Here is a 27,814-nt window from a genome sequence, read left to right as displayed (position 1 = left end):
ATCCATCATGGCGGGCTTTGGTCGTAAAAGCGGTAAGAATTTTTCTAGGAATTCGCAGTCACTTTGGTCTATTAAGTCTGTTTTGCGTTCTGTGTTCTGTGGCTCGGAAGAATAAAAAATTCACAAGAGAAAGATTTGTTCTTTTTAAACAAAATTCATAAAATTATTTCTATTTTAACTTTTAGCGCCAAAAGGGGCCAAATTTACCTTCCATCCTTCAACTCACTCTGATTGGTCATCTAAAGCGAGCCACTCCCACCTGTCGGCGAATCCCGTTCCATCTCGTCACCTTATCTTGCGTTGTTTTGTTTTCCTCCAACTCATTTCGTGGGAATTGGGAAGAATCATATTTTTGCAACATGAGCAGTAATTGACGAGCCGACGGAAAAATCAGGTAAAATTGTTTTGCAAGAATATCAATTCTCTTTAACGGGTATCATTAATTATTTTCCGTTTGTATTCGTTTAAATTCTTTAAAATGCTGCGTAAAAATTTCACCACAAAAATTTGACGTAAAAAAGTGAAAGTTGATCTTCTCGAAGGCCCCACCAAAGCTTCTCGTTTGGCATTGAGCGCAAATCAAACTTTCAACTTCCTATTTTCTTATTTCAGCTACGCACGATGAGGCTCCTAATTTTTATTTTCGTTCTGGTCAACACCCTGCAACTGATCACCGGCCCTCCTGTCACGGCCAACAAAAAAGGCGAGGGCGAAAATGCTTCCAAGGACGAAGAGCACAAAGGAGCCGACTGGGTGCGTTTATCTTTTTGTTGCTATTAAATTTTATTGTAGTGAGACGTCATTAAATTTGCGTCAAATTAATCTTTCAGGCACAATTTTACGAAGTGGGTGAAATTTATTTATACCGTCTGAATTTCTCAAGAGTTTTATTAATTTCATTTGATTAATTTTTTGCAGGACATCGGCCTTGAGTATAACAGGTACCTCCAGGAAGTTGTTCAGGCCTTGGAGAGTGATCCACAGTTCAGGGAAAAGTTGGAAAAGGCAGAAGTTGCAGACATCAGAGTAATTTAACATAACTAAACTTATTTCACTTATTTAATCAAATTTTTGACAGACTGGCAAAATAGCGTCAGAGCTGGAGTTTGTCAACCACAACATCCGCTCCAAACTGGACGAGCTGAAAAGGCAGGAGCTGGAGAGGCTGAGGCACTTGGCCGTAAAGGAGTTTGAAATCCAGCAAGCCCAGAAATACGATCAAGAGCACAGAGAGGATGATGACGAAAATGAAATCGATCACAACAACCTTCCCAAAATGAACGTCCCCTTTCACCTGGACCACCACAACCCTCACAGCTTTGAAATCGAAGATTTGAGAAAACTTATAGTCCAGGTTTGTGTTATTTTTGTTTAGATTTTGGCAACTATTCTAAATTTTCTATCCTTATAGACTACCAAAGATCTCGAAGAGGCTGATCAGGAGAGGAGGAAGGAGTTCAAGGAATACGAACTGCAGAAGGAGTACGAAAAGAACCAGCAGCTGAACATGCTGGACGACGAGCACAAAAAGGAATATGAGAAGAAAATCGAAGAGCTCGAGAAGAAGCACAAAATTCATCCTAATGTATGCAAATTAAATTTAAATTAAATTGCAATCTAATTTTGCTTTGTAGCTTCACCACCCCGGCAGCAAACAGCAGTTGGAGGAGGTTTGGGAGGAGCAGGATCACATGAATCCCGAAGACTTCAATCCCAAAACCTTTTTCCACATGCATGGTATTGACTTCATTTGCTTGCATTTTTTTCCTAATTAATAAAAATATTTGTTCAGACCTTGATGGTAACGGCTTTTGGGACACTGACGAGGTCAAGGCCTTGTTCCAAAAGGAGCTGGACAAAATGTACGACCCAAATGCACCAGAGGACGACATGCGTGAGCGGAGAGAGGAGATGGAGAGAATGCGTGAACACGTTTTCAACGAGACTGACACTAACCGAGACCACCTGATTAGGTAATTTTGTGATGAAATAAAATTTTTTAATTTAATTTTTAAATTTTTCAATAGCTACGATGAATTCTTCGTCCAAACCAAGAAGAAGGAATTCGAGCAAGACCAAGGATGGCAAGGTCTGGACGACCAGAAACTTTACACTCATGAGGAGTATTTGGAGTTCGAACGGAGGAGACAAGAGGAAGTGCAAAAGTTGATTGCACAGGGACTGGTACGTCAAATGCTTGTCCGTTTTTTGCATGGTTTTTGTTTTAAAAAGTGCATTTTTCCATAAAGTTGAAGCACTAAGCGCACATTTTGCTTTCACGCTAGATTTTGTGTGTGCTAATTTTGTTTGCTTGTTCCATTCGTAGTTGCCTCCTCAACCTCACGATATGCACATGCCCTATGGCATTCAGGTCCCTCCCGAGTATTTCCATCATCAGCAGCAAGCAGGTTACCAGCAGGGCCACCATCAGCAGCAGGTACATTAATTGCTTGCTTTTTAGTTTCGATGAAATCTTGCAAGCGGAAAAGACGAGGAAATTAAAAATAAACATGGAATAAAAGAAAATAAGTTTTTAGTTATTTTTGGCACTCTACAAAAATTTTTGTTATGCTTTTTGTGCATCTTCATTCTATCATTTTTGAACAAATTCTTATTTTCAATTTTTTTAAATCATCAATTGTTGATTCAATTTTATTTTATTTTTTAGCTGTCGCCTCACCATCCACCCCCACATCCTCAGCAGCCACCGCAGGTTCACCCAGGGCAATTCCAGCAACAGGGCTACCACCCTCCACCCCATCAGCAGGCCGGAGGTCACAATCAACAGCCCCAGTACCACCAGCAACCAATTCAGTATCAGCAACCACCTCCTCAACAGCAGTACCAACAGCAACAACAACACCCTCCGCAATATCAGCAAGTCCATGACAATAATAACGTGAACCAACAACACCCTCCGCAGCAACAGGTGCCGAACCAACCCCCGGTGCAGCAGCAGTACCAAAACAACCAGTACCAAAACCAAAACCCACCTCCGTCGCACCAGCAACAGCAAAACTTCAATCAGCCCCCGGCACAAAACCAGCAACAGCAAAACTTTAATCAGCCCCCGGCACAGAACCAGCAACAACAACCCCCGGCGCAAAATCAGCAGCAACAACAACCCCCTGCTTACCAAAATCAACCCCAAGCCAATCAACAACAGCCCCCGGTTCAACAGTATCAGAATAACCAAATCAATCAGCAGCCTCCGGCACAGAACCAACCCCCGAAACAGCACAACTCGCCCCCCATGCACAATCAGCAGCCGCCGCAGGGTCAGGTGCACAACTCGCCTGTTCAACATGCTCCGAGTCAGGGACAAGCCAACTCGCAGCAACACAACTAACTGACATATGAGAATCTGACGCAAACACCGATCTTTCTCTTTGACCTGACAATGTGATCTGATTCGTACAGTTTTAATTATTTCCTATCGAGTTTCGTCAAGTTTAATGATTTCGGATTTTATTGCTCCGAAGGCGGTTTGACATGAGAGATCGCCTTTGGTCATGCAAGAGTGAGAGGCGCTTAGCCCAGTTGATTGATTAATTATTATTGTTATTGAATATGCCAAACACAAGGAAGTAAATAAATTTAGGAGTTTTCAGTTACTATGCAAGTGCCCTGTTTTTTATTTCAAGCGCAAATGTAGCGGAATTTCCCGATGTAATTTTTGCAGTGAGGACAGACATGGTGCACTTCCATACATTCCTCAATGCAACACGGAATCAGGCAGCAGCCCAAGAAGCAACTGAAAACAAATTCACGATTGGAATTCAAATTTTTTATGAAAAATTTAATAAAATAATTTTACTCTTACCCCATAAGTGCAATTACAGTCCCTGATAAATAAGCCGCAACCCCAGGTGTAACTTTAATAGATGTTTCTACTTCATAGTGACAATGAGGACAAAGCAGGTTGGCTGCATCAGGGCCGAGATTGATTACAGAAGACATTCTGACTGATACTGACTTTTGTGATAGAGTTTCTGGATTTATCATCTCATGTGCTTGTGATTCAAGCAATTACTGTCAATAATCAAAGGTCTCGGAATTTGGAATGACTAAATGCTGTTTAATTTTGTTCTTTCAGCTGCACTCCAAACATTTTATTCTTTTGCAATTTTATAGATATAATATAGCTTCTATATAAAAGGTCAATAGACAAGTTACTCAGATATATACATTATACATCTTCTCTGAAAAGCACATGTTAGTCAGGCACATTAATTCCTTAAGCGTTAAAAATTAATGGAAATTATACAATCAATATAAAAAAGGGCCAAAAAAGGGCTCAGGTGTTAGGGGAAAATTTCAGTCAACACAATAATATAATTTAGCTACAGATTTTGCACTTTTGATTTGATGTATTTAAAAAATTGTGCTTCCGTTATTAATAAAAATGCAAAACTGTTTGCTCTGAAGATGGACAAGTGAGATTTCTAATTCTAACATTGAGGGTGATCTAAAATTTTTAAACTTTTAAATAGATGATAGATAATTCCTTTTCAATATATTAAATACCGTTTAATAAAATATTTGGAAAACTCGGATTATAAACAATTTGTAAAAAGTCATGATCGATTATTGCAGTGGTGCATGGCCGATTATCTTATCTGCGGAACCTGCCTAGGTAGGCCTTGCAGTTGGGGCAAGTGTGGTGCACATCCATGCACTCATCGATGCAGCAAGGGATCAGACAGCATCCGCACCAGCAGCTGCAAAATTTAAATTAAATTCACTCACTTTTGCTTCAATTTTTTTTTTACCCGAAGAGAGCAATCAAAATTCCAGAAATGTAGGCAATGGGTCCGGGTTTGGTTTCAGTGGCAGAGTCCATTTCTGCATGGCAACTGGGGCAGATCATGTGAGTCGGGTGCGGACCCACCGGCACGACGGTTGTGACAATGGTCGGGCCTCGTTGTTGCGCTGAAAAATTTAACAATTCAATTTGTAAAAATAAAAATCTCAAAAGAAGTTGATTAAAGCAGCTCACCTTGGTGGGCATGGTGAGTTCCAGGAACCGGACCTGGGGTGAAAGGACTCGCAGGTGGAACCCCTCCAGTGGCCTGGAAGTAGCTCGGGGGAGCCTGAGGCGGAGGACCTCCTTCACTTTTGCCCATCTGCAAAGAAAAATAGCAAAATTTAGTATAAATTAAAGAAATTTTGGTAAAAAATTAGTTTTTGAAGATCATTTTGACAGAATTAAAAAAAATATCTCACTGAAATAAATTATGCGTCACTTGACCGACTGCAAAACGGTTGCCGGAGAGCGACAAATGGGCCTGAGCATTAAAATTCAAACAATGCTCGCATATTATTTTCCCCGAGTGACCCAGATGCCCGACGAGAAACTTGCTTGAGCGAAAACCAAAGGCGGAGGTTTATTGCTTTTATATTTTACTTTTTTATTATACCAAGAAGTTAATCTCGAACAGCCAACGCTGAATAAAAAAGAATTATTTTCCTTCAAGTGAAATGAATGAATATGCTTTATTTATTTTACTATGCAAGAAGTGATTGAGAATTTTTCCCCCTCCTATGCTCTCTAGCGCGACCTTACGCGGTGTCCAAATATAGACTATGGCAGAGAAATGACAGCATCTCACTGCAAAAGCTGGTCATATAGAATTTGTAGAATGGCTGTGAATGGAGTTGGGCGACGCGAAGGCCCAACCGAGGCGCCTCCGAGTAGCAGCTAATCGTTTCACGTCACGCGCCCCCACATCAAACCAAATGAAAAATGAAACCCAATTTATTAAAAAATTTAATTGAATCAACAAAAAATGTCAGAAATTAATAATTATTTTTTAGAATATTTCCTGCCTTTTTGTTGCAGTTTCCAATCAAGCAACTTCAATTTTTTTAAATTAAAAAATTGAATTCCAAAGTCAAAAATTGCTTAAGAATTTAATATGTTGACTGCGTTTGCAATCAATAATTTTGTCTTAAAATTTTTAATTGTTTAAGTTCTAACTTACTGTGGAGGGGGTATTAATTGATTTTTTGGTATGATTTATTTGATTTTAAAAAAATATCCAAAATTGCATCTCTTACTCAAATTAGTGAGGATATTTTGAAAATATTAAAATAAGTTTCTAGTTTTTCTGAGCGAAGAATAGATAGTATAAAAATTGACCCTGTATGCTGTGTGTAAATTTTAAATTTTTCAAAGCAATAATAATCTTACAATTAGTGTTTTCCATATTGAAACCTGAATTTAAATTTCATTTTATTGTGGTTTGTGTTGGTAAAATATTGATAATATTTTTAAATTAGTCTGAAAACTTTAAAGTATCGGTGGTTTGGATTGCATTAAAGCAATTATCTTCAAATAATAGGATTACAAAATTAATCAGATAAAAAAATTGATACATTTGTGGCAATATTTCGGAATTTTTAAAAAAAAATATGAAATAATTTTTTTGGCTTACGGGCGCATTATTAGCAATTCTGGAATTATTGACTTGTGATGGTGTTACTTCCATGACACTAGTTTTAGTTTTTTTCAATTTGGTATCTTCGGTGCTCTCTGGTTCAACCGTTCTAACTCGGACTCGATTCCTAACAAGCAATTTGCTAACCGGGCCGCCCATTTCGAACTGGACAAAGCCAGAAATTTCTGTTTTTCTGCTTACAAAACACTGGTCATTGTGTGACAAAAACACGCATGTGTGTCACTTTTCCATTAGATCTCGCAACCAAAATAAAATAAAAAGCAACGCAGCATTGATTTCCGAGAAAAAGCAGCTATATCTTTGTGAGTAAACAAAAAAAGCGTCAGACTTGCTCGACGGCCGACTGCGCTCGATACTGATAAGCATTTCCGTGTGACATCGAGAGAAGCAACAGGATTATAATTAATTGTACGCACGCAATCGTGTAAAATATTATTAACAGGGTAAAAAATACCTAAATTATGTGGTTCCATTTTAATTAAAAAAAATATACTAGACTAGACCACAAAATTTTTAGATAACAGTTTGGTTAATTGTTTAAAAAATTAAAAATTCAAATTAATTTTATAGCATTATTTAAAAGAAAGTTATTTTTAATATTATTTTAAAAAGAAAATAATATTGTTTAAAAAATTTATTTCTGCTTTGATGACAAAAAATAATTTTGAAAGAAATCAAGCGAAATTTAATAGAAAAGTATTTTTATATTTTTACCAAAATTTTTAATTTCACTCAATACATATTTCTTTTCATTTGATATAAAAAAAAAAAATGAAAAGTTGTTAAAATTTAATAATAATATTGACCCCAACTCTAATAAAATGTTCAAATCTAATAAACATTTTTGAACAAAATTTCAATGACTTTAAAGATGAAGTTAATTTTTTCAGACGAATGATGAGGTTTCTTTTTAATTATTTTATTACTATTTTACTATTTTTTTTTTTTACATTCCAAATTTAATGTTAACTATAATTGTGCTGGGCGCTGACAAATTTTTAGGGTCAAACTTCACTTCACACTTCTATTAATAACCGCCATGCGTTCGTCTTCACAACAAAAAGACCGTGCCAAGAGCAGTTTAAGCGAGTTTTAATTTAAATACATGACCGACTGTAAAAAATATGACACAAGGGCGTGTGTATGCGTGTCTGCTTTCGGTGGAGGTTTCTCTACCTTTCCAGTCGACAAAATCGCGTCCTGAAGTCAAAGGAAGTTGAGTCTCGGTGACTTGGATGTCTCGGATGGCACTACAATGTGGTCTGGACGGCAAGAAATCGGACTTTGGACGAAGAGTTTCGTGCCAGACAGAGGCGTCCTTCTCTCTCGTGATGCAACTTTTTTGTGTGATCTTTTGTAGTGGGGGGTGTGGCCCTCTGGATTAAAAGTGACGTCATCGGTTCGAGTGATTCAACTTTAGCTCTGGGAGAAGGGGGCCGACCGAGAGAGCGGGGATTAAATTTAATGGAGTTGGGGGTTGAGGAGGGTGGGGAATAGAATAATGATGGTGATAAAGTTTTTTATGTCCAAAAATTCCTATTTCCTACTCGCATGTTCATAATATATTAAAATATGTACATAACATATTATATAGCGTGAAAATTTGAAATGAAAAACAGCATCGAAAATTTCAAAAGATTCCTTTTCTTCGCGGCTAAAGCAAAAGAACCAATACATTGGTGCAGATTGGGTGCAGATTTCAGGTTGGAAAAAATGGAGAAATCAGATTGGTCGGAAAAAAGCAAAACAGAAACAACAGACTGAACAGACTTGACACTTCTTGACTTGACAACAGATTTCACTGCACGGATGACTTGCAGATTCTACAATCCCTAGGGTAAACATAGAGAGAGTCCATAAAGGAGACGATGGCCTCCCCTCCACTTTATTTGGTGCTGCTGAATTACATAGGAAAGATAGGACGCGACCGCAGCGCCGCTCTGGTGGAATTTTGCTCGAAGCTCGAAATCGACCAATCACCGTGCGTAGCAGCAGCACCAACGAACGTGGAGGGTAGGCCATCGTCTCCCTTATGGACTCTCTCTAGGTAAACATATCTCTCAGCTGGTTCAGCAGGATTCACATGTTGGCTGGTGGCTCTCATTTTCATTTTCACATACCGGCCAAAACTTGCCCACGATCACACGATAAAAATCATTGTCTGAATCCAATTAGGGTAAAGTTCTGTTTAAAATTAAATTATTCAATACTCAATCTTTCTAAAAATTCAAAATCCAAGCATGCTAATCAGTTTATTTTACGTCAACTTTGAATACATCATGGTCGGCAGGCCCAAGCAAGCCAACATCGCGACTTTCAGTCGGATATTATCCCCTCTGAACCGTCGATTTTGGCAGCTGGGGTATTATCCCATATTCAAAAATTAATTTGCAAATTTATTTCCAGTTGAACAACTTCCGGACAACTGCGTTTCCTTTTGTTGCACACTCAACCAAACCAACTCGTCCGATCCTTGTCACATCATTCTCGAAAAGCTCATTTATTGTTTGCGCCAGGTAAGTCGGTTTGATTAAAATATTCCTTCATTTTTACTGTTTAAATTCACCAGAGCTGTGTAATCCAATAACATAAATGTCTTAGGATTGAACCATGGCAGAGGCAGAACCAGGACTAACTCCCTCTCAGCATGATGAGATGCAGACAACAGGAGCAGACGAGTATGTTGATATAAATTTCAAGGATGGCGATAATTTTTGTGGGAATAACGTAAAATTTTGAGCAACTGGTTTGGTTGACAATAAGACCCAAAGTTCCCAAAAACTAACTTCGTAAGCGGGCATTGTGTTAATTAATTAAGTGTTTGCGAGCTTCGGCCTGAGAACGTACGAAGAAGGCCGGATAATTATGCGATCAGAACAAAAAATTGGTGGCTCTCCTGTAAAGTCTCCGCTCATGAACAAGCTTTAAGGCCACCCTTTTGTACACTTGTCATCTATCCCAGAGATTATATGCATGGGTTAGATACCCACTCGATCCAAGTGGATTTTTCTCGGGAGAACCTGAATGATTTCTCATACTGGGTCTGCAAGTGAGGGTTGTTCTTTTTCGCAGATGATTTCGTTTTGAGAAAAGTGTGCACTTTAGTTGTTCGCAAAGGCATCCAATACCAAATCCTTTTTTAAACAATTATAATAATGTTTTCTTTTTTTTAGATTTACAAATTTAGAGAAAAAATTTAAAAAAAGAAAAACATTAAATTTTAGAGAGTCATGTTCATAATAAAATTAATTAATTCCACTGGCTTGATGACGTCAAAATTTATTTACTTCCAAACAGAAGGCTCAAAGTACAAATATAATTTTTTTACATAAATCAATTTTTCGAATGTTTTAAGTAGCCAATCAATTGAAAATTTTACTAACTTTTGAAATAAAACAAAATAATATCTAGCCGTTTTTAAGCTAAAGCTTACTTTCTCAATAGCGCTCTGATGGCGCCACTTAATTGTCCTCATCGGCTTGCCATCAAATATTTTTTCTTATTTCTCACTTCAATGCTATATAAATATAAATATTTTATGTCTTACGATTTTTATAATGAATTCAATATTATTAGTTTGCACTTGCAGTGATTTATTTTATCACGGCATCTTTGATTATTTTTGACATTATTCCAGTTTTAATTTAACCTTCAATGGCTTCAATTTAAAATCTATATACTTACAATTAAGAATATGAAGCGAAGGATGGGCTCGGCTCAAAATAAAAATTGGAATCTTTCAGTTACGGTCACGGTCTCCCTTTGACCATTTTTAAAACTCGTTTTGAAAATTTTGATTTTGTACTTTGTATGCGGGCAAATATTAAATATTATTTAACATGATGCTTTCAAGTCTTTACACATATGGAAAAAAATATTCAACACACGCGCGCGCACACACACGCGCACGCACACACATTTCTGGAAGGGAACGAAGAATAACTTTAAATCTTTATGCAAGAAAAGAATAGTTTCCGGAAAAATTGTTGTCATCTTTGGTATTATCTTTGTATTAAACACTAAATTTTAATATCTTTTTTTACAGAACAAAGCCAAAATTTGCAATTCTTAATGATCATTCAAAGCCCTTCACTTGGAATGACAATGAGATGCTTAATAATGGGGCACTCGATACTGTGCTGGAAGTACTGCAAAAGGAAGCTGAGAGGGATGTAAAGACCAATCGAATCCTATTGCAGTTAATGGCCGACTTCGAGGGCACTATCAGTGCGAAGCTTTTTGTCCCCCGCATGAATGAGGTCATTTCAATCCTAGAGAATTCCTTCCTAGAAAGACTAAAATACATATCGAAATTGCGGCGAAAAGACCGGCAGAGCTCTTCCAATGGAGTCATCAACAATCCAAACTTCTTCACTTCGGATGGCCATGGCCATGAAATGCTTAATTGGGTACTCGATACTGTGCTGGAAATGCTGCAAAAGAAAAATGACATGGATACAAAGACTATTCCATTCCTAATGGATGTAACGGCCAAATTCAACGTGGGCATTATCAGTGCGGACAGTATGGAGTTGATCATCTCCAGCATATATGGGAACCTACAGAAATCCTTCAAAGAAAGACAAGAGGACATATCGAAATTGCCGCTAAAAGACTTGCAAAGCTCTTCCCATGGAGTCATCAACAATGGAAGCGGCGAGGAGGAGATGGAACCCAGGGACAGTCCCACTGAACCTGGATATATATCATAAAAATATGTTCTCATTAATATGACGTGACCCTCCCTTTGGCCGGCCCTGACCTGGCCAACTACTTCCAATCGTCGGGCACTTCATTTGCAAAACATATTAACAGAAGAGTAAAAGCATCAATCTGCGCTTCTGCAACCTTTAGTGCCTTGCCTAAGTCCTCACTAGCTACGGCACTTAAGATTTTTGAGCTCACAATTGGGCCTATTGCAACTTACGGAATCGAGGCTATCTGGCCACATCTAACTCTAGGTGACATGAATAAACTCGAAAGTGCTAAACCTCGATTCCTTAAGAAAGCCTTGCAAGTATCTTAATTCACAAAGTCTAAACAATACACGGATTTCACTTTCTATTTTGTAAGAATAAAAATTACCATTCAAATGTAAATAATGGCTGCAAATGTGAAAAATGTGGGAGGAAAATTAACTTGTATCATTTTAGTGAATGTTCTAAAAATAATTTAAGCTTGTCGCTTGTCTGAACGTCTGAAGCTGCGAGAATGAATTACAAATAATTAATTGTACGTTGTATATTCACTTTCTTCGTACGCAGCTAACGCAGCTCGAACGGGAACTTTGCAAAGTGAAATCCAACCTAAATTTGAAATATTCTCAACAACAGCATGAAATTTCTCAACTGAAGCAGAGCAAAGAGAAGCTGATGCGGAACACTTCTGAGCTAAAGGTTGAGATCGAAAAGCTAACAGCGACTATGCAGCAGCTTGTGGATAGATTCATCCCTGATCCTTGTTCGTGCGATGGCCGGCGAGCGGTATTGGCCTGGTCCGACGCCTGTTTGTTCGGCGCAGCCTCTTTTTAAAAAATTTGATGTTTTGCCACTGTTTTCCATTTACTTGATTGAGGCTTGTAAATTTGTGCGTAAATACCCTCAGTATTTTGTTAAAACGCGAGATGTGCATGCCTATGAGACGCGCGAAAAGTTTGAGGTGTACGTGCCGGTCCAGACGTGTGCTATTTCGAGGCAAAATCCGCTCATTTGCTTGTCGCGCTTGTATAATAATTTGCCTGTATCTATTCAATTGGAGTTGAGAATCCCTCAGTTTGTGGGCTTGTTAAAAAAGTTTGTTAGTTTTCACAAGTTCTATACTGAGGAGGAATATGTAAATTACAAAAATAACTTGTAAATATGTTAAATTTCTTTTTTCCCTGCTGTGTGTTTCATTTGACAAAATTGTAAATGGGTGGGTCGCACGGGAGACATTACATGTGATTACATTCCATAATACAATATAAAGAACAATAATAATAATAATAATGGATTCAACAATGATCAAGTTGAAAACATGGATATAGACTTTTAGAATTTTTGGACTAAGCAAAATGGCAAAATACAAATGTGTTAAACTGAGGAATAATAATACTTTTGTTGTCCCGCAGTTATACTTGGTCGCCTATGTTGCAAAAGGTTTTCATTGCTCAAAAGAGAGCTATCCGTGCGATGGCAGGTAAATTATTTCTACGACAAATGTACTATGGCGTGCAAGAATATTTTTTGTGTAAAATTGTGTATTACAAATATATTTTAAATATATTTAAATTCTGGAATGTATTGCCGGTTGATAAAATTTTTGAAATAAACTAATTATGTGTAAAATATTTTGATTCGGACCATGGTGTACCGTACACCCATTTGCATAACACAAGAATGTTACGACAAAATCCTGTAATAGAACCGATGAGTGAGAACAAATATTTTGATCGAACTTCTCAGTTCATTTTGCCACGGTTGTGGAATTTATTGCCACTAGAATTAAAAAATTTACAAACCAAGACGGAAGTGAAATTGAAAATAAAAAAATTGTACTCGTCCATGAATTAGCTTGTGACACACTTGTTTGTAATAATTCTGTGCATATTTTGTTAGTTGTATAGCTGGCGAGCAAATTGCTCGTCAGTTAACGTGAGCACCAGCCGATAAGCTTTCGAGCTTGGCTGGACTTGTATCATAAAATAAATAAATATCTTAAAAAAAAAAAAAAAAATCTAGTAAGCTGTATTAGAGTTATATAAGACGGTGGTGCTTAATTTTCAACTCAGGCGCCCTGTGCTAGACCATGATAATTTTAATTTGACTTTAAATGGCGACAATTTGACTGAATCAGATGTGACAAAATTTTTGGGCTTGTACCTTCTTGCACATAATTTGAAGTGGACTGAGCATTCAGATTATGTGGTTGGGAAATTAAATAGTGCGGTTTTTTTGATTATCAATTTGATGCATGCTGTTGACGAAAAGTGCTTGAAAATGGTATATTTTGCTTATTGTCAGACCATTATGAGTTATGGTATTGTAATTTGGGGAGGGTCGAATCAGGCGTTGGACGAGGTTTTTCTGGCGCAGAAAAAAGTGGTGAGAGCTCTTGCGGGTGAGCGCTATTGGCGCAGTACGGAGCCGCTTTGTTCTGCGCGGCCGCTTTTTGCTAGATTCGACTTTCTGCCTGTGTTTTCAATTTACCTCTTCGAATCGTGTAAATTTGTTCGTAAATATTCGCACTATTTTCAAAAAACAAGTGAAGTTCATAATTATCAGACACGGGCAAAAAGTGATTTGTATGTTCCTGCTCAGACTTTGTTAATTTCTAAGCAGAACCCTTTGACTTGTTTAGCTGCTTTGTATAACAAATTGCCTGTTTCGATTCGCTTAGAGCCTCGATACAAGATTTTTGAAAGTAGTTTGAGGCGATTTGTTCATTCACATAAATTTTATAGTTTATAGCAAAGAAGAGTTTTTTCAAATAATTGATACATTGTAATATTTTTGTTGTTTTTTACTCTCTATTTTCTACTTGTTTTGTACTATGTTGCAAATGGGGCGCGTCGCAATGAGTAATTACATCGTGGTGACGCCTCATACGTCAATAAAGATCAATAATATTAATAATTGTGATATTGAGTGTATTACAGTGACCTATTCCAAAGATTATTTCTGTACATATGTTGATCTATACTCTAAACTCTATACAGAAAAAATATGAAACTTAATAAACTAAAAAAATTCAAACTATTAAAAAATATCAGAGATGCGAGCCAAAGACTTTTAAATTTTAGCAACAGAATTTATATAATTTTAAATTGATCAAAGTATTTCAACGATTTACATTATATTTGGGTTTAAATAATCAATATCATCATATTAAAAATTTAAGCTCTAAATACATACATCAAATCAAAATTTATTATGACAAACAATTTAAGGTGGGAGAAGTTTAAAAATTTCATTATTTCTAGTGACGAGGCAAGAACAAAGAAAGTGATAGGAAACCTAATAAGAGAAAATGTATCCATTCCAGAGGGAGTTTTAAGTCCCAAATAAAGAAGTGGTTCAAATTTCTCCCCTGCAGCTTAGAGCTGTGGAGATCACAAAAATGCACACAAGAAATGCCTACTTTTTCATACTACAAAAATATATACCCTGCTCTTTTGCATTATTGTAGATATTTTTCGACAGTTTCGCTGTCTCGATTGGTGCAATTGATTCGCATTACACAAGTATAATATATTGAGCAATCTAAACTGAAAAAAGCATTCAACAGAATTCAAGGCAGTCGTTGGCTGCTTTCTAGGAATGGGAGCTAGATAGTCTTTAACTATGGTCTAGAATTTTTACTACTTTCATCTTCTGGATAGATCGTCTGGTTGCTCGTCCAACATTTGAATGGCGTCTTGCGGTGATGCGTACATAGCCGTCATTGCAAATTCTGCAAACATAAATAATAATTTCGTTAATCATGATTTTACGGGTCAAAGGTCAACTTAATTACTAAGATTTAAAACTGTTTCTACTACACGCCATTTATAATAAAATAATCAACTTTCTGATTGACGGGCTCTACATTGAAACAAAAGGTCTCCTATCTCTGATAACTGATGCAATCAAATTATAATAATATGCTTCTTTTATTGAGGATTTAAATGTTCTTCCATCTAACAATATCAATCAATCATTTTACACGTGCAGGTTAGAAAGATAAAAGATCGCAAAAAATTCACTACATCGAGCTACAGACGGCAGGTCCGCAAGGTCAGGAAGACGACAGAAGAGCTGTCAAGGGCAAAAAAAATCACTTGAATATCAAATGCATTCAACGAGCAAAAATTATGTTAGCTAAGAAGCAAAATTGCACACAACTGCTTTTCTCGACAACATTCAACACCAACTGCAAGCAATTAAAGTGCTGATTACCAAAAAATTGAACCGCAGTATTAATTTTCACCTTCGGGAAGCTCTGAAATCAGATTATTTTTTGTTCATCCTCCCCCTTCACCATGAGTACAAAACATTTTGAGGAAATACAAACCTTTGACTTCCTCCTGCTGTTGCTGCCACTCATTCGGAGTCGCTCGTTGCATGAAAAATTGCACGACAACGTGGAGACAGAAAAGGACCCAACTCATTATTGAAAAAGCCAGGAAGGTGTTGGCGCCTCCAATCTTTTGGAACATCAGTCCTCCAATTAAACTGCCCAGTGAGACACCTGAAAGTAATCACATAAAAATTGTCTTAATTTAAATTAATTATTTAGTTACCGATTCCTTCAAAAACAGCACCGACAAGTCCTTGAACTGTAGCCTCTGTTCCTGGAGGAGCGATTTTGCTGGCATACGAAGCCATGGTTGCGTAAAAAATACCAAAAGTAACTCCGTTGAGAAGCTCAATGGGCAAAACCCACCAGGGGTCCACAAGCCAGAAATATAGGAAAAACCTCAGTCCGAAACCAAACAGCACCATCGACATGGCATGTATGTGACCGATTTTCTTCAGCACCCAGCCTATAAAAAAATGAAGAAAAATAAGGATTAAATCTGAAGGAATGTATTTGAAATATTCTTACTAGAAATGAAGAAAAAGGGCAGTTCTCCGCCAAAACACTGGACGCCCATTACCAGTCCTTCAAGAGTTTTAATCCACTCAAGAGAAGAGCAACCTTGGGCTGCAGCCAATTCCTCCAAATGCCTGAGAAAACTTCAGTCAAATTTCTCCAAGAATTTTTTCTCGATATATTACCAAAAGAGGAATCCCCACAGCAGACCAGTGCTCAAACCAACAGTGATGCACCACAGCAGAAAAATGTTGATTCGAAGCTGAGAGAGTAGGCGGCCAATGTCGTGCACAATACTGGCCGACATTTGAGTATGAGATACCTTGAAAATTGATTTTATGCTTAAAAAGTAAGTCTTTGAACAAAATTTTAAACCTACTTTCAGTCTCGTGCAGAATAAGAAGTCCACGCTCAAAATGATTAAGCACATATAAAAAACGACGGAGTAGTCTTTCTCCGTCCTGCCTTGACTGAACTCGTCAACAAGGAAGCCGGCCAAAACGGAAAAAATGCCCCAGCCGACAGAGCCCCAAACTCTTTGCTTTCCATAATTAGCTGGCTTGCTTCCTGCAAAAATGATAGTAATTTGTTTTAAGACAACAAAAATTGATTGAAGTTTGTGTACCTAGAAGTTCAAAACAAATGGCATCGCCAATGCTGACGACCACAGCCATTGAGATCCACGATGTCAACATTAGAAAGGCAAAGTAGATAAAACTCCAGCTCTTGGCCGAGGCCTCTTCAGTTCTCACATGGAGAACCTCGTTGACCACAGGTTCTTTGCATGTGACCTTTAATTATTAATTATTTGAGACATATTTATTTAAAAATTTAGCTCCTTACATGACAATTACTGGTCGAAATCTGAGCATTGCAATAGGGGATAACACTTTTCTCCTCAAAAATTGCCGTCTGTACTCGGAAGTAGATGCAGTTCTCGATCTGCTCCGTGTGGGCCAAAGGAACTTTGGCATCGAACACCATTGGGTGGTCAGCGTTGCTTTTGCAGTATTGGCTTAGACCCCACTGCTTGCACAGCTCTTCGTTCCACTCACTGCCCACAACCTGAATACATTAAAATATAATTAGTTTCAAAATCAGCTTATTTTAATTAATGATAATATTATCATGTTATAACATGCAGGTTTTAAAGAAGTTAGAAACAATTTGTACTTAAAAATAATTCTTTAAACGAGGCTTATGTTATCATAAATTATAAATTACAGTTTTTTAACCTCTGGGCAATCGATGTGACAGTCAACAGTCCCGTTGCCTGCATAGACCAAGAGTCTGGTGAGGGCGCAATTGTCCGTCACATTGCACGTTTTGAACAACGTGACTGCACCGCAGTCGAGGTCAACCCCTGGGCCAACCTTGCCTTCGTTGGCGTTGGGCGTGAAGTTGATGAGGAAGAAGAGTATTCCAGTCAAAGCAAGGAAAAACATGAACAGTTTCTTGTGCCACTTGAGCCGGTCAGCCAGTCCACCAAACAAGGGCTTGGCCACCATCCCCGCTATGGGCAGGACCGTGTAAAGAGTTCCGACAACAACAGAGGAAAATCCCAGTTGCTTGGCAAAAACCGGCATAAATGGAACAACAGGCGCCGTACCTATGAAAAGTCAAATTTCATTAATGAATCCAAAAATTGAAAACTGTCTTCATACCTCCATTATAAAGGAAGTAGTGCCCTTTCATAGGCAGGAGAAGCGAGTTGATTTTAAACTTGGTCATTTTAGGAGCTGTTCAGTCGGATGTAGCCAACAAACTGAAAGATAAAAAAGTCTCATGTACCGAGGAAAATAAAATTTCATGTGAATGTTGCACAACTGCAGGAGACATCATCAGATGAATACTAAATGAAGTGGATTATGTAACGAAATTTATGAAAATTACCTATTAAAATTCAGACTCGATCACAATTAAGATGCGTCTGGGGAGTTACGCAAGGCCATCGATCAAGTATAAAACGCCCAAGTGATTAAAATTTCAGTCTCGTGATGGGAGATGGGCGAAAATCATCCGTGTTCTGATAAGCAGTCGAACCTGTGGAAAGATTTTTGAATAAAAATGTGTATTTTCCCTGCGTTTTGCCGGGTTAAAAAGCATCAAAATTAAATCTCAAGGACTTGCTCTTACTGGTGTTTTGCATAGCAAGAAAAATACTGACCTTTGACCTCTTAAATGAGTCGCAAACACGTGAATATTTTCAGTCTGAGCGCGGCCATGCGAGGTTTTTTAATTTTCAACAAGTGGCGCCGAGTTCAACAATCCGGCCACGCCCCCTTCGTCTGGAACCAAAATAATCACGCCCACTTTGTCCAAACTCAAAAATGCATAATCTGCCGCATCTGCCGGTTGTAGAGAAGAAAGCAAGCAACGAATTTGAATAAATAATTCAATCAAATGTCAATGCCGCGCACTTTACATATGCACACAACTTAGCATGTTGTTTTTTTACATATTTGACTTCGAGATGTGAAAAGTAAAAGGGTGCATGAGAGAGGTGAGAGAGGACTTTGACACCTCAATACAGCGCAACTTTATTCCATTATGCAGACACATTTCTTGAGTGAATAAATAATCAGTCCTGTTTTGATATTGAAATTTTTACAGCTTTCTCTTCCTCTGCTGACAATAATCATCAGTTTGATCTTGAACCTGAAACTGGATTGTCTTCTGACGCGCTGCAAATTTTCTCTCATACAAGATGCTGTTAAAATTTGAGTCAAAATATTTCTATAATTGCAAGAAATTTCTGAGCACCACTGCCAAACCATACAGCTCTCTGCCGACACCGAAGTCGTGGCCATTAATCGGGAATGCCCATTTATTCGGCAAAAAAGGTACCAATTAAATTTTCTTTCCATCGAAAATAACATAATTTTTCATCTAGGACCCTACACTTTTGAAAGACTGACTGAGGCGGTCAATTCGCTGGCAAAAGAACTGGGCCCAGTTTTTAAACTGAAGCTTGGGAGCACCGAGATGGTGATATCGATTGACCCCGAGGACTCAAAAAAGATGTTTCAAGCAGAGGGTGTCAGACCATTTAGACCCTCCTTCCCAGCACTTGAGCATTACAGAAAAAATACTTATGGCAGCTTTGGTATTGTTCCTGGGTATGTGACCGTTTAAAATTTTTCATAAATATCAGTTATTATTATTATTATTTTTTTTTAAATAATAGAAATGGCAGCGAGTGGTACAAATTTAGAAAAGCTATAAACCCACTTTTGAAGCAGTTGGTCTACGAAGCGTACTTTGATCGTCAGAAAAAAGTGGCAACTAATTTTGCTGATAGTTTGAAAGCTCAACTGGATGGTGATGGAGTTCTGCGTGATGTTCATTTCCACCTCACAAATTTTGCTATACAAGGTTTTATTTTTGTTACATGCTGAAATTAAAAATTAAATTTCTATTATTTTCCAACAGCAATATCTGTTGTTACACCTGGAAATTTAGAGCTCAGTGAGACAGAGGAGTTCAAAGAAATCAGCAAAGCTAATGTTGAGTTCATGGACGGATTGTTTAGGACCTTCATGGGCCCTCCCCTGTGGAGGTTGTTTAAAACCAAAGGCTATCGTCTTTTGGAAAATGCTCACAACAAATTCCACTCTCTTCTGAAAGATAAGGTCGACAGCGCCTGGGTTTCCTTCAGCTCGGATCCTACAAATTTTAAAACTGAGCATCCATTTATGTTTGAAATTATGAAGAACCCAGAGTTGTCTAAGGAAGATGTTGTCATGTTAGTGATGGAGTCTTTTATTGGAGGAATTGACGCTGTAAGATTTTTTAGTTAGGATGATTCATTGCTTTAAATAATTATTTTTTAGACTGCCACTGCTGCTGCCATGTGTCTGAACTACTTGGCTTTGAACAAAGAGAGCCAAGAGAAAGCAGCCAAGGAGAGTCAATCAGCACAAAATGATTTCCCTTACATTAGGGCGTGCATCAAAGAAACCCTCAGACTGTCACCTACAGCGGGTGGTACCTCAAGATTTTTATTTAGGGATGCAGTAATTGGCAATTATTTGATCCCAGCAAAAGTAATCCACATTAAAATTAAATTTCTGTTATAAAAAAAAATCTATTTCCAGACATTAGTTTCGGCCTTCAGCTCAATTTCGTCTCTTCAAGAGGAATATTTTGAAAATCCCGATTCATTTGTGCCTGAAAGGTGGCTCAGGGATGAAGAGTTGTACAAAAAGCATCACCCCTACGCCTCTCTTCCTTTTGGTCATGGACCGAGAATGTGTCCTGGTCGACGTTTAGCCGACCAGGAGCTGCAATTAATAGTGAGCGAGGTACGAAATACTTTGTCCATTATACTTAATATACTCATTTTAATTTTTACAGATTTTGAAAAAGTACAAACTCATATCTATTGATGATTCCCCTGTTGGAATGGTGTTTCGCATGAACCGCGTGCCTGATCGGAAAATCGACTTGAAATTGGTCGAGAAAATGTGATAAATTAAAAATAAACACAGGTGTGTGCTTTATTATCTTACAATAACTTTATTGTGTGATGCAGTACACATAATAGTAGGTATAATTGCGATTAAGCGATGGAGGCTTCCTGCAATATAGAGATTCGCATTCGCCTATGATGCCAGATCTGGAGAGCCTCCGTCAATACATTCCAACCTCTGATAACATATTTTTTTTTTTTATATTTTCTGAAGTCTTTTCATAACAAAATAGATTAACACTATTTATCTTATTTACATTATAAAATATTATGCTTCTGTGATGGTGATGTATTTATATGGCAATATTTTACACCAATAAACCACAATATGGATCCCAGTGTTCAGATGCAGTAGTTTAATTAGACTCCCAGACTGTGAGAAACATTATAATACACTCTTTGAGATCCGTCCTTGTGACAATTTAAATAATTTTGGAAAACTTCTACACTTCTTTCGTCAACAGAACAAACTTCAGAATCTTTGGTGGCGCGAGAATAAAAAGCGCTTTTTCTGGTTTTCTGTACCAACCGTAAAACTCATCAATTAGAGATAAAAACAGCGTTTTGATTCTCTCAGCAAGTAACATAAAAAATTTGCAACTCAACAATCAACAGAACTATAAAAAGATTATCCGCAATCGATTAGTCAATTATAATAATGATTAAATTTGCGACCGAGCATAATTGTATTATTATTAATGCGTAACAAGGAGTAATTTAATTACTTAGCGTGTAAAGAACGGCATGTGTGCACTATGTACAAACACCACAGCTACATAGTGAAGAGAGAACGAGACACTTAACCACTGAATTATAGAAACCGGATGCACAATACAGTCTTCTAAGCAACAACTTGATTGAGTTATTCAAAGTCCAACAAAGCATAAAAATGAAAGATGTCTGAAAATTTAAAAGCTCCCAATAAAAAGTAAATTGGGAGTGCTCAAAATATATATAAAATTTGGAGACGAAAAATAATTTTCCATGAAAGCAGCTCGTGAATTTCAAGTGTCTGTGCTACCACACGTTCCAACCCTCTTGGCCCAATCACAACCATCCCGGCCTGTTGACGTCGAACGGCTGCCTGATGCCCAGCGAGTGGTGGTAGGCGGACGGGGCCGGCGCGTACAGCCCCTGGTGCAGCAGGGACGGATCGTGCCTGGGCTGCAACAAATTTTCTGGCCGCTGGAAGTACTGCTGGTAAAGCTGCTGCTCCATCATGTAGTTGGAGCGGGAGGCGGCCGGCGTGGGTCCAGGCCCGGTGCCGGTGGCCGCCTGCGTGAACTGGTGGTGGTAGTAGGAGGCGGCCTGGTGGAACGAGTCGGAGGTGGCGACGGGGAACGAGCCCGTCTGGCCACTCGAGCTGACCGGCGGCGCCACGCTCGGGGGCGGCGACTTGAGTTTGAAGTTGCGGTAGTTGAATTCCTGCGAGTACAGGTGCAGACCGGGCGGTGGACCGAAGTTGAAGGCGCTCCCGGGGACCACGCCTGGGGGCGGCTTGAGGCCTCCCAGAGGGAAGGAGGAGAAGGCCGGCGCTTCCTTTTCGACCGGCGCCTTCTCGGCCGCCTTTTTCCGACCCCTCTTGGGCTTGGCCGGCTGCGGCGGAGGCTCTTTGGGCATGGTGGCTGACAGGTCGTACGGAGGGTAGACCGAGGGCGGCGTCGGGTCGAAGTACGTCGGCAAGGGAGGCGCCACAAGGCGTTGGTTCTGCTGGTACAGATCGACAGCTGACGAGTACCTCTCCTCGTCCGTTGCGGTGTAGACCATTCTTTTCTTGACTGGATACTGCTGAAGCAGCTTGGGGTCGGGGGCGGACTGCGGGGGCGGAGGCAGAAGCACAGGGGTCTTGTATGGCTGCGGCTGGCCGTAATTCAGTTTGGTGTAGTCGAATTTCGAGTAATCTGGGATCATGGGGGTGTTTGAATGGGCAGCTGGAGGCGCTTGGGACCTTTGGACAGGCTGAGGCTTGTGAGCCTCTCTGTACTGGTCGGCGAGAGGTTTATGGGCCTCGCGATACTGTTCAGTGATTGGCTTATGCGTCTCTCTATACTGTTCAGTCATGGGCTTGAGGGTTTCTCGATATTGTTCAGTCATCGGCTTGAGAGTCTCTCGATATTGTTCAGTCATGGGCTTGAGAGTCTCTCGATACTGGTCAGCGAGAGGTTTATGAGTCTCTCTGTACTGGTCAGTAAGCGGCTTGGACATATCGTAGAGCATACTATTCTGGCTGTACGGCTGCTGCATCACTGGTGGCGGGACCGGGGGTGAAATGTGCGGGACAGGGGCGGGTTTTTCCATGACCACTGGTGGTGCTGGTGGCAGCTGCTGTTGCTGAGTGTAGTGGGCGATTTGCTGCTCGTTGTAGTGGCGACTGGTGGTCGAGTACGGAGGGGTGGCTTGGGGCGGCTTTACAGTCTGTACAGGGGAGGGAACCATTGGCAAGGACTCGTCGCGTGGACTCTTCTCAGGGCTGGTTTTGTGCTCCTGGTAGAAGCCGACCTTGATGCTGCCGTTGTAGGGGTAGTTTGCAGGCACTTGGCTACTGAAGGGTGTGCGGGGAGAGGTGGGAGAGGCCATCGGGGGCGACTGGTGGCATGCAGCCTTGGGGGTGTCTCTAGGAGACATTTCCGGGTCCTGACTGAAGGGAGACGAAAGGTCGGATATGCTGCTGCTGCCGGTGCTCAAGTTGCGCTGCCTCTGAGCAGGAGGGGCCACCACCTCTGTGGGCGAGGTCACAGGACTTTTCTGAGCAGACTTTGACTCTGCGGGTCTGATTGAGGGCGTGTCTTCCTTCTTCTTGGGGGGCGCGGGTTTCGGAGCGCCAAAGGCCTTGAACCAGGCACTCAGATTAGGGGTTGCCTTGTTGCAGTCTACTTTGCCAATATCCTCCTCTTCTACCTTTGCCTCTTTCACCTCCTTATCCTCCTCTTTGCTCTCTTGGACGTCTTCTTTCGGTTCGACCACTTCCTCTGGCTTTTCATCCTCACTCTCCTTGTCATCAGATTCATTTTCCACAGGCGCATCTTCCTTCTAAAATAAAAAATATAATATAGGTTCGAATATTTAAAAATAATTAGTTAAACTAACCTTAAAACTGTGCCTTCCAAAACCAATGCCAGTCAAAACAGAGCCTAGACTTAGGGTAGGAGCGTTTTCGTCCACTTTGCTGGATGTGGACGCAGCCACCTTTTCCTTCAGCGGCTTGATGGATGGCACAACACTGGTGTCTGCCTGCTCATCCTTGGCTTTGATGATGCTGGCGATGAGATTGCCCTTGCTTTTGCCGGGCTGGAATCTTTCAATGGTCCTCTGGAGATCACGTCTTCTCTTGTCCTTATTGCCTAAAAGGTCTCTTCTCCTTTTCTTCAAACGCAAATACTCGGCACTGTCCAACCGTAGACTTTTTCTGTACTCTCTTTCGATTGCGGTGGAGGCGCCCGTGAACTCTTCAGTGCCTATGTAGTGCGCAGGCGAGTTGCTCGCAGAGCTAAACTCGGAAAAGCGAGGCGTGTCATCCAACCATTTGTTAATATCCTGCAAGTAAATAAATAAATAAATGATACAGAACATAATTGTGTTTCAATTGAGGTTTACTTTTAATGTCTGTTCTGTGGCTATTTCTAAAGCTTCGATTGCTGCATTGCTACGAGGACCCCCTTTCCGTTTTTTAATGATCGGCCTCGACTTGCTGCTGTCCTTCCTGTGGCTCTTATTTTCTCTGTCAACATCACCTGTGCTGAAGGTTTCGTCGTCATCTTCGTCGTCACCAGAATCTCTTTGCTTCCGTTTTTCCGACTTCTTAGGAACAGTCTCCACCCTAGATAAAAAATTTCATGAATACATTTTTCTTTTATAAGGTAAAAACTAAATTACTTTGGAGGCTGTGGGGGTCCTGCTCGTCTTTTCCCATATGGACCTACAGGTGGTGGGCAGAATTTACTAGAGCCTTCTCCGACGTCAGTCTCTACATCGTCGTTGTCCTCGTTAGTGGGTGCCTCCGATTTATCAGACTTATCATGCTCTGATGATTTTCTGTGGTGGTGCTTCCTGTGACTCTTTTTGCTGCCATCCTTAACCTTTTTCTTGTTCTTCTTGTGCTTCGAGGAGTGCCTTTCTTCCTCCTCTCCTTCCACTTCTTCAGCCACGGGCTCCTGATGAAAAATAATGTAAAGAAAATTAATGGCTTAAAAAGGTATCCTTACGGGTTCGGGACTCTTGGCAGTTGAAGATTTGGAGGATTTCCTTTTCTTGTCATGTTTGGCTCCATCTACGTTGTTCTTGGTGTACTCTATCGCAACTTCTTCATCAGTAGAAAATTCATTTTCTAAATATCGACAGGCCGCTCTCTCAAAGGCAGCTTCCAAGCTGTCAGCCATTTCGGAATATTCTGGAGAAAAAAGTTTGGTTTGTTTATTACATAAACCCAAAATATATATTTACCATTCTCACTACCATTGTATTTTTTACAATTAGTGATTATCAGCTTGAAATCAGCCTTGAAGTCGTCAAACGTAAGGTATCTGCCCGAGTCGAGTTTATCTTCCATTCGCTGCAAGTCCATTGGGTGCCTCACAATAGTGTAATACCTAGGAGCGTAGTCTTCCTCAACTGCGTCAGTGAAAGGCCATGCGTCAGGGTGAGTCTTAAGCCTCTCCAAAATCTTGTACATTCCTGTTTGCAAGTCTTCGTCCGATTGAGCAAATCTAAAACCGTGAAACTTAATTATATACAAAACTGACCAGTTAAATAAAAAACACTTACACTTCAGAACTGCGCATTTTTCGCTTCTTGGGTAGAGCCTCCTCAATGATAATTGGTCCTGTGGCGCAGGCCAGGGAGTTGTTGGTCTGCCTCCCGACTGGGGCTGCAGAAGCCAGGGCGCTCGCCTTTTTCGACGAGCTCGGACTAGACTTGCGTGTTTTCCGTTTGCTCACTATCTCTTCCTCAGACTGCACATCTTCCACTTCTGCGTGTTTGATCCTTGAAGAATGCCTGCTGGAGTGAGATTTGGACTTTTGACTTTTCTTCTTTTTCTTGTGATCCTCGGCACTCTCGTTTTCACTAGACAATTTCTGATGTCCTTTTTTGCGTTTCTTCTGCTCGTCGGCACTTTCGTTTTCACTCAACACCTTAGGCTTCTTCTTGTGGCTCTTGTGGGAACTGTTCTTGTGCTTCTTCTCCTTTTTACTATCGTCGTGTTTACTCCTCAGCTTTTTAGAAGACTTGACAGACTCAACCTCTGCCTCTTCTTCGTCCTCGTCACTCTCGTGTCCACGCTTTCTATTCTTCCGAACTTTCTTTGCCTTCGAATTGTCTTCCTCAGGAACTTCCTCTTTTTCACTGCTAGCAATCTTTTCCTCCTTCACTGAAGAGTCAACCGAGTTTTCTTCGATAAACTTTTTGACTGGAGAAAACTGCACGTCATCTGCTTCATCCTCGGAACTTGTGTAAATCTTCTCAACAGCCCGGCTTTTGCTTTTGGAACTAACAGGGCTAACTTTGTCACTTTTAACCGGCTTCTTTTCAGGCGGCGGCTTTTCAGGTTTGGTGTCGGCTTCCTTCTGTTTGTTCAGCTTGTTGATACGACTGCTCGTTCTCCTCGGTTGATACTCCATCATTCGTTTTCTATTAAAAAGTAATCAATAAAATCATCCCAATTTTTTAACCTTAAAAAAGCTTACAGGTGTAATCGCTCTTTCTCTGCAAATAGCCGAGGAATTTCTGGAAGGAAATCAACAGCCAGTGTATGATGAAGGGCCCTTTCTGCTGGATGGTCCGAGTTCTCCAAGGTTTGGGCCAATTTTTCCCAGTCATCTGCTGTATAACAGACAACCTGCCAAGCGGCATCTGGGTTGATGTTCAAGGAACTGCTGTGTCTGCCCTTATTTTTTGGAGGCTTCTTTTTCTTGCTCTAAAAAATACAAAACAAAATAATATTCCCAGCTTCTTAATAATTTGACTTACGCTCTTGAGTGGATATGTTTCCTTGTACAGCCTGGTGCCATAAAAGTACCAATACGCCGCTCCACTAGCATCTTGGCCAAGAGGCTCAACCCTCAAACTGTCTGCCTCCAAATTCTTTATGGGAAAGTTAAAACCAATAAAGAAAAATTTAGCAAAATTTCTCACTTTAAGCAGATCTTGGACATCCTCGCCTTCTAGCCTGAAGTCGCAAAGACACGAAAGAATTTCCACTTTGGTCCTCAGAGGCAAGAACTGGAAGTCTGTGTCTGCATTGAATGGATTCACAATTCCAAACTCCTGGAAATAAATCACTTAGTAAGGAACACGTTCACGAAAAGATGAAGGAAAATTTGCATTACTTTGCACTTCTTTCTGAAAAGGCGCCGAAGATACATTTGGTAATTGGACACGGAGATTTCATTTCCATTTGGAACACAGCCACAGAGTAGACGGACAATGAGCTCCTGCAGAAGGGAGCTGCCGTTGTCCTCAGCGCCATCGGTAAGGAGCGCTTCTTCCAACTCCTGTCAAGCAAAAATTTTAATTAAACGTGTCAAGAGTTAAGAATTACTTTTTTACCTCGATGTCGAAGTCCAATAAGTTGAACGCTGCGCGGAAAAGGGAACAAAAATGGGCAATGCTTGGAACTTCCCACCATGATTGGATATCTGAAACAATGAAGTCAGTTTTAATTTTCAGTCCGATGATAATTACAAAAGTCACACATATTCTCGAATAATATTCAAAATGACTGGATTTATAGTGGATAATTACACATTATTACTAATTGGTGCCACAGTTAAGTAAGTTTTTAATTTTAAGAGGATAATTGTCTGCCCTAAATCTGAGACTGAATGTCAAAAAACCTTTGTTTACATGCAAGAGGGAGAGGCTGCCGAAGTGCATAATACTAATTTTGCCTCCTCCGCCTCTCTAAAGGCGAGATTTGTTTCTCGATTTTCACCAATAAATTGCCGTGTAACCCCCAATTTTTCACCTAAATTCAATCATTTCAATGTTTAAATTTGGAAAAACAAACTCACCGTCCATCGGGAAGCCCAATATTTAGAGAAAAATCGCAATTTTGTTCACATGAAATTTACACTCCTTTATGCGTTCAACTTTCCCCTTCTCTCCTGCCGTCTTCGCTGAGCCGGAAATGGACTTGCAAGACTTGTAGGAGAGGTCAGAGGAGTGCTATTGCAATCAAAATATTCACATAAATCTGATTTATTCTCATAAATGTAAATTAAAATGTAATAAAAACTTATTAAGGCCATCATTGGGTTAAATTAAATTTAATTATTTACTATTAAAGTAAAATAGTTGTTGAGTTGACTAGGGAGTTTTGTTATGATCGACGTCA

General features: G+C 39.8%; 6 protein-coding genes across 12 annotated transcripts; 3 read left to right on the top strand and 3 right to left on the bottom strand.

Annotated features, from left to right (window-relative positions):
- Nucleotides 1-244: 244 nt before the first annotated feature.
- LOC132204171 (nucleobindin-2) lies at nt 245-4,531 on the top strand. 2 transcript variants are annotated; one of them, XM_059632492.1, is made up of 10 exons: nt 245-394; nt 613-753; nt 919-1,026; nt 1,079-1,354; nt 1,412-1,585; nt 1,635-1,737; nt 1,793-1,973; nt 2,028-2,184; nt 2,327-2,437; nt 2,669-4,531. In XM_059632492.1, the coding sequence occupies exons 2-10, from the start codon at nt 622-624 to the stop codon at nt 3,347-3,349; spliced, it is 1,923 nt and encodes a 640-aa protein (XP_059488475.1). In that variant the 5' UTR covers nt 245-394; nt 613-621; the 3' UTR covers nt 3,350-4,531. The 2 variants fall into 2 exon arrangements, with proteins under 2 accessions (XP_059488475.1, XP_059488476.1); XM_059632493.1 differs by lacking the exon at nt 2,327-2,437.
- On the bottom strand, nt 4,068-7,849 carry LOC132204172 (LITAF domain-containing protein-like). 2 transcript variants are annotated; one of them, XM_059632494.1, is made up of 4 exons: nt 7,638-7,849; nt 5,000-5,126; nt 4,773-4,932; nt 4,068-4,721 (listed from the first exon to the last, which is right to left on the bottom strand). In XM_059632494.1, the coding sequence occupies exons 2-4, from the start codon at nt 5,124-5,126 to the stop codon at nt 4,616-4,618; spliced, it is 393 nt and encodes a 130-aa protein (XP_059488477.1). In that variant the 5' UTR covers nt 7,638-7,849; the 3' UTR covers nt 4,068-4,615. The 2 variants fall into 2 exon arrangements, with proteins under 2 accessions (XP_059488477.1, XP_059488478.1); XM_059632495.1 differs by lacking the exon at nt 7,638-7,849 and adding an exon at nt 5,227-5,249.
- Nucleotides 7,850-8,502: 653 nt separating this feature from the next.
- On the top strand, nt 8,503-13,175 carry LOC132204704 (uncharacterized). Its single transcript, XM_059633365.1, has 4 exons — nt 8,503-8,637; nt 8,868-8,977; nt 9,063-9,139; nt 10,507-13,175. The coding sequence occupies exons 3-4, from the start codon at nt 9,072-9,074 to the stop codon at nt 11,171-11,173; spliced, it is 735 nt and encodes a 244-aa protein (XP_059489348.1). The 5' UTR covers nt 8,503-8,637; nt 8,868-8,977; nt 9,063-9,071; the 3' UTR covers nt 11,174-13,175.
- Nucleotides 13,176-14,346: 1,171 nt separating this feature from the next.
- On the bottom strand, nt 14,347-18,305 carry LOC132204702 (major facilitator superfamily domain-containing protein 6-A). Of its 5 annotated transcripts, none has more exons than XM_059633361.1 (13): nt 18,181-18,305; nt 17,907-18,056; nt 17,678-17,778; nt 17,249-17,622; nt 16,857-17,078; nt 16,639-16,804; nt 16,393-16,580; nt 16,199-16,335; nt 16,026-16,147; nt 15,721-15,963; nt 15,492-15,668; nt 15,377-15,419; nt 14,347-14,891 (listed from the first exon to the last, which is right to left on the bottom strand). In XM_059633361.1, exons 3-12 carry the CDS (start codon nt 17,742-17,744, stop codon nt 15,397-15,399), a joined length of 1,719 nt encoding a protein of 572 aa, XP_059489344.1. In that variant the 5' UTR covers nt 17,745-17,778; nt 17,907-18,056; nt 18,181-18,305; the 3' UTR covers nt 14,347-14,891; nt 15,377-15,396. The 5 variants fall into 5 exon arrangements, with proteins under 5 accessions (XP_059489344.1, XP_059489341.1, XP_059489342.1 ...); XM_059633362.1 differs by lacking the exon at nt 14,347-14,891 and adding an exon at nt 14,935-15,235; XM_059633358.1 differs by lacking the exon at nt 15,377-15,419.
- LOC132204703 (probable cytochrome P450 49a1) lies at nt 18,302-20,829 on the top strand. The gene is made up of 9 exons (XM_059633364.1): nt 18,302-18,516; nt 18,627-18,856; nt 18,907-19,132; nt 19,201-19,388; nt 19,446-19,795; nt 19,847-20,059; nt 20,111-20,317; nt 20,370-20,503; nt 20,560-20,829. The coding sequence occupies exons 2-8, from the start codon at nt 18,721-18,723 to the stop codon at nt 20,481-20,483; spliced, it is 1,434 nt and encodes a 477-aa protein (XP_059489347.1). The 5' UTR covers nt 18,302-18,516; nt 18,627-18,720; the 3' UTR covers nt 20,484-20,503; nt 20,560-20,829.
- LOC132204701 (protein slender lobes-like) lies at nt 20,513-27,589 on the bottom strand. The gene is made up of 13 exons (XM_059633357.1): nt 27,492-27,589; nt 27,028-27,116; nt 26,808-26,972; nt 26,614-26,745; nt 26,449-26,562; nt 26,166-26,395; nt 25,246-26,109; nt 24,925-25,187; nt 24,687-24,871; nt 24,358-24,635; nt 24,079-24,301; nt 23,572-24,018; nt 20,513-23,514 (listed from the first exon to the last, which is right to left on the bottom strand). Exons 1-13 carry the CDS (start codon nt 27,496-27,498, stop codon nt 21,532-21,534), a joined length of 4,980 nt encoding a protein of 1,659 aa, XP_059489340.1. The 5' UTR covers nt 27,499-27,589; the 3' UTR covers nt 20,513-21,531.
- Nucleotides 27,590-27,814: the final 225 nt, after the last annotated feature.

This window comes from Neocloeon triangulifer, unplaced genomic scaffold (assembly GCF_031216515.1).
Source record: "Neocloeon triangulifer isolate White Clay Creek 2 clone unplaced genomic scaffold, ASM3121651v1 ptg000022l, whole genome shotgun sequence".
Classification (NCBI taxonomy): Eukaryota; Metazoa; Arthropoda; class Insecta; order Ephemeroptera; family Baetidae; genus Neocloeon; species Neocloeon triangulifer.
The sequence above is the reverse complement of the archived record's forward strand: the minus strand, read 5'-3'. Positions and strand labels throughout refer to the sequence as shown.

Excerpts from the sequence above, each read along its gene's own strand:
- LOC132204171 (XM_059632492.1), top strand. The coding sequence starts at position 622 with ATGAGGCTCCTAATTTTTATTTTCGTTCTGGTCAACACCCTGCAACTG. Across the intron at positions 1,974-2,027 it reads AACCGAGACCACCTGATTAG|CTACGATGAATTCTTCGTCC; the intron begins GTAATTTTGTGA and ends ATTTTTCAATAG. Across the intron at positions 2,438-2,668 it reads AGGGCCACCATCAGCAGCAG|CTGTCGCCTCACCATCCACC; the intron begins GTACATTAATTG and ends TTTATTTTTTAG.
- LOC132204702 (XM_059633358.1), bottom strand. The coding sequence starts at position 17,744 with ATGACCAAGTTTAAAATCAACTCGCTTCTCCTGCCTATGAAAGGGCAC. Across the intron at positions 16,336-16,392 it reads TATTCTGCACGAGACTGAAA|GTATCTCATACTCAAATGTC; the intron begins GTAGGTTTAAAA and ends TCAATTTTCAAG. Across the intron at positions 15,964-16,025 it reads GCCCTTTTTCTTCATTTCTA|GCTGGGTGCTGAAGAAAATC; the intron begins GTAAGAATATTT and ends ATTTTTTTATAG.
- LOC132204704 (XM_059633365.1), top strand. The coding sequence starts at position 9,072 with ATGGCAGAGGCAGAACCAGGACTAACTCCCTCTCAGCATGATGAGATG. Across the intron at positions 9,140-10,506 it reads CAGACAACAGGAGCAGACGA|AACAAAGCCAAAATTTGCAA; the intron begins GTATGTTGATAT and ends CTTTTTTTACAG.
- LOC132204703 (XM_059633364.1), top strand. The coding sequence starts at position 18,721 with ATGCTGTTAAAATTTGAGTCAAAATATTTCTATAATTGCAAGAAATTT. Across the intron at positions 19,796-19,846 it reads TTATTGGAGGAATTGACGCT|ACTGCCACTGCTGCTGCCAT; the intron begins GTAAGATTTTTT and ends ATTATTTTTTAG. Across the intron at positions 20,318-20,369 it reads TGCAATTAATAGTGAGCGAG|ATTTTGAAAAAGTACAAACT; the intron begins GTACGAAATACT and ends TAATTTTTACAG.
- LOC132204701 (XM_059633357.1), bottom strand. Across the intron at positions 26,110-26,165 it reads GAGAAAGAGCGATTACACCT|AAAACGAATGATGGAGTATC; the intron begins GTAAGCTTTTTT and ends ACTTTTTAATAG. Across the intron at positions 24,872-24,924 it reads ATACAATGGTAGTGAGAATG|AATATTCCGAAATGGCTGAC; the intron begins GTAAATATATAT and ends TTTTTTCTCCAG.
- LOC132204172 (XM_059632494.1), bottom strand. The coding sequence starts at position 5,126 with ATGGGCAAAAGTGAAGGAGGTCCTCCGCCTCAGGCTCCCCCGAGCTAC. Across the intron at positions 4,933-4,999 it reads AACTCACCATGCCCACCAAG|CGCAACAACGAGGCCCGACC; the intron begins GTGAGCTGCTTT and ends TAAATTTTTCAG. Across the intron at positions 4,722-4,772 it reads ATTTTGATTGCTCTCTTCGG|CTGCTGGTGCGGATGCTGTC; the intron begins GTAAAAAAAAAA and ends TAAATTTTGCAG.